The sequence below is a fragment of the Mandrillus leucophaeus genome, unplaced genomic scaffold (genome assembly GCF_000951045.1).
Source record: "Mandrillus leucophaeus isolate KB7577 unplaced genomic scaffold, Mleu.le_1.0 Scaffold1098, whole genome shotgun sequence".
Classification (NCBI taxonomy): Eukaryota; Metazoa; Chordata; class Mammalia; order Primates; family Cercopithecidae; genus Mandrillus; species Mandrillus leucophaeus.
Genome location: NW_012099187.1, coordinates 389,457 through 395,999, shown reverse-complemented (window position 1 = coordinate 395,999; position 6,543 = coordinate 389,457). Strand labels below are relative to the sequence as shown.

Sequence of the window (6,543 nt, the reverse complement as noted above, 5' to 3'; positions counted from 1 at the left end):
GAAAGCATTCAGGTTTTTTTTTAACCATTGAGTTTTATATTAGCTTTTTTTTTTTTTTTTTTTTGGTAACTATCCTTTATCGGATTGAGGAGGTTCCCTTTTATTCCTGGTTCATTAAGTGTTTTCATTATGAAGAAATGTTGAGGGTTTTTTTGTTTGGTTTTTATTTTTTATTTATTTTTATTTATTTTTTTTCAGACAAAGTCTCACTTTGTCGCCCAAGCTGGAGTGCAATGGGGTGATCTCAGCTCACTGCAGCCTCCACCTCCCAGGTTCAAGCAATTCTCCTGCCTCAGCCTCCTGAGTAGTTGGGATTGTGAGCCATCACACCCAACTGATTTTTGTATTTTTAGTAGACATGGGGTTTCACCATGTTGGCCAAGGTGGTCTTGAACTCCTGACCCCAAGTGATAACGTCCACCTCAGCCTCCCAAAGTGCCGGGACTACAGGCGTTAGCCACCGTGCCCAGCCATTTATTTTATTGTTTTTTGAGACAGGATCTCACTCTATTGTCCAGGCTGGCATGCAGTGGCTCACTCATGGCTCACTGCAGCCTCAACCTCCTAGGCTCCAGCGATCCTCCCACCTCAGCCCCACAAGTAGCTGGAAGTACAGGCCCATGCCATCCCACCCAGCTAATTTGCATATTTTTTTGTAGAGACAGAGTTTTGCCATGTTGCCCGGGCTGGTCTTGAACTCCTGGATTCAAGTGATTGCCTGCTTCAGCCTCCCAAAGTGCTAGGATTATAGGCATGAGGCAGTGCTCCCAAACTGAGTGTTGAGTTTTGTTAAATGCTTTTTTTGTGTCTATTTGCAATGACTTTAATATGAAAACCGTTACCAGGGACAAAATATGTTACAGCACACATTTTATATTATATAAATTCAGTCTTTTAAAATATTTTGAGTATTTAAATGGTCTAACATATAGTCATCTTTCTATTTTTCAGAGTGGATAATTGCAATTGATCTATCTTGAAGTTTGCTGATTCTCTGTCCCTCCTACTTAGATCTACTACTGAGTCCTTCCAGTGGCTTTTTCATTTATTTTCCTTTTCAACTCCAGAATTTTTATTTGATTCTTGTATAATTTCTTTGTTTTATTGATATTCTTCATTTGGTGAGGTGTTGTTCTTACAATTTAAATTTTTTTTTGGTCTCATTTTTAGATTTTATTTCCTTTAGCTATTTGACTGTATTTAAAATAGCCAAGTTAAAATCTTTGTTGGCCAGGCGTGGTGGCTTATACCTGTAATCCCAGCACTTTGGGAGGCGGAGGCAAGGGGATTACTTGAGCCCAAGAGTTGGCGACCAGCCTGGGCAACAAAGGGAGATCCTGTCTTTACAAAAAGTAAAAAAAATTAGCCGGGCATGGTTGTACACACCTGTGGTCCCAGCTACTCCAGAGGCTAAGGTGGGAGAATCGCTTGAGCCCAAGAGGTGGAGGCTGCAGCAAGCTGTGATCATACCACTGCATTCCAGCCTGGATGACAGAGTGAGATCCTGTCTCAAAAAACAAGACAAAACTGAAAATAACTTTGTCTATTAAGTACAATAACTGTGTTCCTTAGGGACCGTTTCTGTTGGCCATTGTTTTTCTTGTGCATAGGCTATCCTTTCCTTTTTTTTTTTTTGTATGTCTTGTAATTTTTGTTTTATTAAAGCTGGAATTTTAAAAATAATGCAGCGTGGCAACTCTACTGCTTGATTTGGCCCAAAGGTGTATTATCTTTTTTTAATATAACAAACCAATATTTTTGGGTTATCTATTCTATAGTTTTAGCATTTTGAATGCAACAACTGTCTTATTCATCATTTAATTCTCAGTACTACCATTTCTAGTACACAATATGCACTTAATGAATATGAGGGGTTGTATCATGAAAGTGTTTCAGATTTAAAAAATAATCTCGGCTAAGTGCGGTAGCTTACGCCTGTAATCCCAACATTTGGGGAGGCTGAGGCGGGCAGATCACTAGAGGTTAGGAGTTCAAGACCAGTCTGGCCAACATGGTGAAACCTTGTCTCTACTAAAAATACAAAAATTAGCTGGGCATGGTGGTGTGTGCCTGTAATCCTAGCTACTCGGGAGGCTGAGGCAGGAGATTTGCTTGAACCTGGAAGGTGGAGGTTGCAGTGAGCCAAGATCATGCCACTGCACTCCAGCCTGGGCGACAGAGCGAGACTCTGTCTGAAAAGAAAAAAAAAGAGAATCTTGTGAGTTAGGAACCACTGTTAATAGCATTTTAGATTACAGGCAAGCTTATTTTTGTTCTTGACCTTGGTTACTACTTCATGGAGAAGGTAGTTTTAGAACTTGGACTTGAATGTTGAATAGAATTTCCATAGGTGTAGATGAGAAAGGAGACAGTGACAGTTAATATTTGTTGAATGAAGGGGTGAAACTCTCTGGGTCTCACCTTTCTAACCATTAAAATGAGATTCTTAGATTAGATGAGAAGGTCAATAGTGAAAATAGTACTTTTGGAGTCAGAAAATTTGGATTTGTTCTTGACTCTTTCCACTACTTCTTTTAGGGAAGCTTGAAAAAGCTGCTCACTTCATACCCAAATCCAGGGATGTGATAGTGAAACAAGAATGACTTTAAAAGTGCTTTTGTAAACTATAAAGGTGTTACAACAACAAAGGTGGTTATTTTTTCTTTAGTTATTACTTTTTTTAGCATCAAGATGTTACAATTTTTCTTTCAGATAAATTGACCTGTTCTTTTTTATTGATTCATTTTAATTATTATTATTATTTTTTAAGACAGTGTCTCACTCTGTCACCCAGACCAGAGTGCAATGGCATGATCTTGGTTCACCACAAGCTCTCCCTCCCAGGCTCAAGCAATTCTCCTGCCTCAGCCTCCCAGGTAGCTGGGATTACAGGCATGCACCACTACCGCCCAGCTAGTTTTTGTATTTTTTTTTTTTTTTAAGCAGAGACGAGGTTTCACCATTTTGGCCAGGCTGGTCTCGAACTCCTGACCTTAAATGATCCACCCACCTCAGCCTCCCAAAGTGCTGGGATTACAGGCATGAGCCACCACTCCTGGCCGAACTTTTCTAACAGTAGCATTTTAGGATTTTGTTTCATTTTAAAGAGGTACAGTAGTTCCTCCTCATTTGTGGATAGTTGTATTATTCCATTTTCATGCTGCTGATAAAGACATACCAGAGACTAGGTCATTTATAAAGAAAAAGAGGTTTAATGGACTCACAGTTCCACATGGCTGGGGAGGCCTCACAATCGTGGTGGAAGGCAAAAGGCATCTCTTACATGGCAGCAGACATGAGAGAAATGAGAGCCAAGGGAAAAGGGAAACCCCTTATAAAACCATCAGATCTCATGAGACTTACTCGTTACCACAAGAACAGTATGGGGGAAACTGCTCTCATGATTCAGTTATGTCCCAGCAGGTCCCTCCTAAAACACATGGGAATTATGGGAGCTACAATTCAAAATGACATTTGGATGGGGAACTCAGCCAAACCATATTGAGAGTATAGTCCAGCACCCACAGTGGAGACCTGAAACCACAGATAGTACTGAACTCTACTCATATACTTATGATAAAGTTTAATTGATAAATTAGGCATAGTACTCTTGTGCTTTGGGGCCATTACTTGAACACAAGCACTGCAATACCGCATACTGCCATACTGTATGACAGTGCATCTGATAATGGAGGTGGTTACCAAGTAACTATTGGGCAGGTAGCATATACTGTGTGGATATGGTGTACAAAGGGACGATTCATGTCCTGGATGGAACAGAGTAAGATTTCATCATGCCACTTAGAACAGTACACAATTTAAAACTTATGAATTGTTTATTTTTGGAATTTTCCATTTTAATATTTTCTAACCACAGTTAACCATGGGTAAATGAAATTATAGGAAGCCATACTATACAGAGGGGGCTACTGTATGAGGATTGAAGAATTTTGTCTTACTTGGTACTTTTGGCTTACGAATGATATGTATATGAGACCCTGTATGAAAGTACCTCTTGATACTTTTATATTTAGAAAAATACCTACGGGTACATTTTAGTTGCGTTATTTTGCCATTGTTATTTATAATTAAATGAAAATTTTAAAGATTTGAATAATTTTTACTAGTTTTTCAGTGGTATTTTATATGACTTTTCTATCATATGTTACCAATAGCAATGACTTAGTAAAGTATGATATTTAGCACAAAAAGTCATAATTATATTTGGTTTTTATTTTTGTTTTAGCTGGAAAGTGAAATTTCAACCACAGCAGATGACTACAGTTCAGAGGTAAGACTAAATTATATTGATTTCTAATATCATAAATAAACGTATTTTACATTATTATTGAAATTATTGATTGTTGCTACTTGATTTCTTGTCACTCATACTTCTCTTGTATTTTTATAAATGTAATGTTAAGTGACTAGCACCTGAGGATTATGTATTACTGACTTTTTTTTTTCGGATTGTTAGCTAAGGTCTTAAGTCTGGTTGAATAGCTTGGTGTCTGTTTTAGTTTCTGGAAAGTATTTGATACTGGGTTTCTTAGACATGTGACTATTACAAGGCATCCATATTTAGCACAGTAAAAGTATCAAAATTTTTTTGAGACTTTGGACAGGATATTTCGTTTTGAGTAATGCTTTTTTATAAATGCTTGAATTCTAGTTAGTCATATGAACTTGTTTATTGAAATTAATGTTTCAGTAGTAGTTTTTACTTTAGGTGATCAAGGTATTTTTCCACTTTAGGAAATACCTTCTTTATGTGTTGGCAAAAGTATATGTCATTTTGTTATCTTTTTCTTATTCTTTTAGATGTGATTGTCATTTCTTTACTCCAGAATTTGAGGAGACTATAAACTATTCTGTTCTATGAATGGTTTAGCAACTCTGTGTATTCAGTAAGTCTCAATTTATTGTAGGTTTCTAATAGGAAAAAAAAACTCTCCATGTTCTTAAGTGAACATTTTACTGTTTTAGATTGCTTATAGCAATAAAAACTGCTACTTTAGAAGTTAATGTGTTTAAAAGTTGGAATATACTTACTAGTAATCTGGCCAGGAAAATAATTAGCCAACATTAAATAAATACATTGGTGCCTGATTTAGGCTTAAGTTGCCTTATGGTAAGTATCTTGATTTAAAATCACTGCTTACAATTCAGAGTCTGCTTTTGTGACTTTAAATTTGGGGCACATATAGTTGGCCCATATCCCTGGGTTCTGCATTTGAGGATATGACCAACCACAGATAGAAAATATTCAGAAAAAAATTTAAAAATAGCAGTACAACCATAAAAAATATATAACATTTAAAAATACAGTATAACAACTAAGTACATAGTAATCTTAGAGGTGATTTAAAGTATATGGGCAGATGTCCACAGGTTGTATGCAAATACTGTGCCATTAAGGGTCTTGGGCATTCATGATTTTAGTATCCTTAGGGGAGTTCCTAGAACTAATTCCCTTGAAGACACCAAGGGATTATTGCATTTGAAAACCTTTTTTCCTCCATAATGCTGTAATTTTTAATAGCTTGTATTTCTTTTTTTTTTTCCGAGAGGGAGTCTCGCTCTGTCGCCCAGGCTAGAGTGCAGTGGCGTGATGTTGGCTCACTGAAACTTCTGCCTTCTGGGTTCAAGCAATTCTCTGCCTCAGCCTCCCAAGCTGGGACTACAGGCATGCGCCACCACACCCGGCTAATTTTTGTATTTTTAGTAGAGACGGGGTTTCACCATCTTCGCCAGGCTGGTCTTGAACTCCTGACCTCGTGAGCTAACTGCCTCCGCGTCCCAAAGTGCTGGGATTACAGGTGTAAGCCACAGCGCCTGGCTATAGCTTGTATTTCTTGATTGAAAGTCTTAGATGCTTTGGTGCTTAAACTGCCTGTATCTTTGGTGGCACCCCAGAGTTCCACAAAGTGCATTTTTATCTTTACACTAAAGTGAATGTTTTTTTATATGCTAGTGACTGTAGGTCAGACCATCCCATATATGCCCATGAAATTTGGTTAAAATTTGTGTAGCTGTTTTCTTACATTGAGATAATAGAGCAAATTTTAATTTAATTTTTTTGTCATTCTAAATATTATTTTATGTATGTATGTATGTATTTATTATACTTTAGGTTCTAGGGTACCTGTGCACAACGTGCAGGTTTGTTACATAGGTATACATGTGCCATGCTGATTTGCTACACCCATCAACTTGTCATTTACATTGGGTATTTCTCCTAATGCTATCCCTCCAACCCGACAGGCCCCCATGTGTGATGTTCCATGCTCTGTGTCCAAGTGTTCTCATTGTTCAATTTCCACCTATGAGTGAGAACATGTGGTGTTTGGTTTTCTGTCATTGTGATAGTTTGCTCTGAATGATGGTTTCCAGCTTTATCCATGTCTCTGCAAAGGACATGAACTCATCCTTTTTTATGGCTGCATACTATTCCATGGTGTATATGTGCCACATTTTCTTTATCCAGTTTATCATTGATGAGCATTTGGGTTGGTTCCAAGTCTTTGCTCTTGTGAATAGTGC

General features: G+C 37.6%; 1 protein-coding gene across 2 annotated transcripts in view; it reads left to right on the top strand.

The window, feature by feature from the left end:
• AKAP9 (A kinase (PRKA) anchor protein 9) overlaps positions 1-6,543 on the top strand; it is a 172,310-nt gene that overhangs the window by 35,103 nt on the left and 130,664 nt on the right. For both annotated transcript variants that reach the window (XM_011989703.1, XM_011989696.1), the window contains exon 3: positions 4,247-4,291. In XM_011989703.1, coding sequence (XP_011845093.1) covers positions 4,247-4,291 — 45 coding nt within the window. The remainder of the gene's footprint in view (positions 1-4,246; positions 4,292-6,543) is intronic.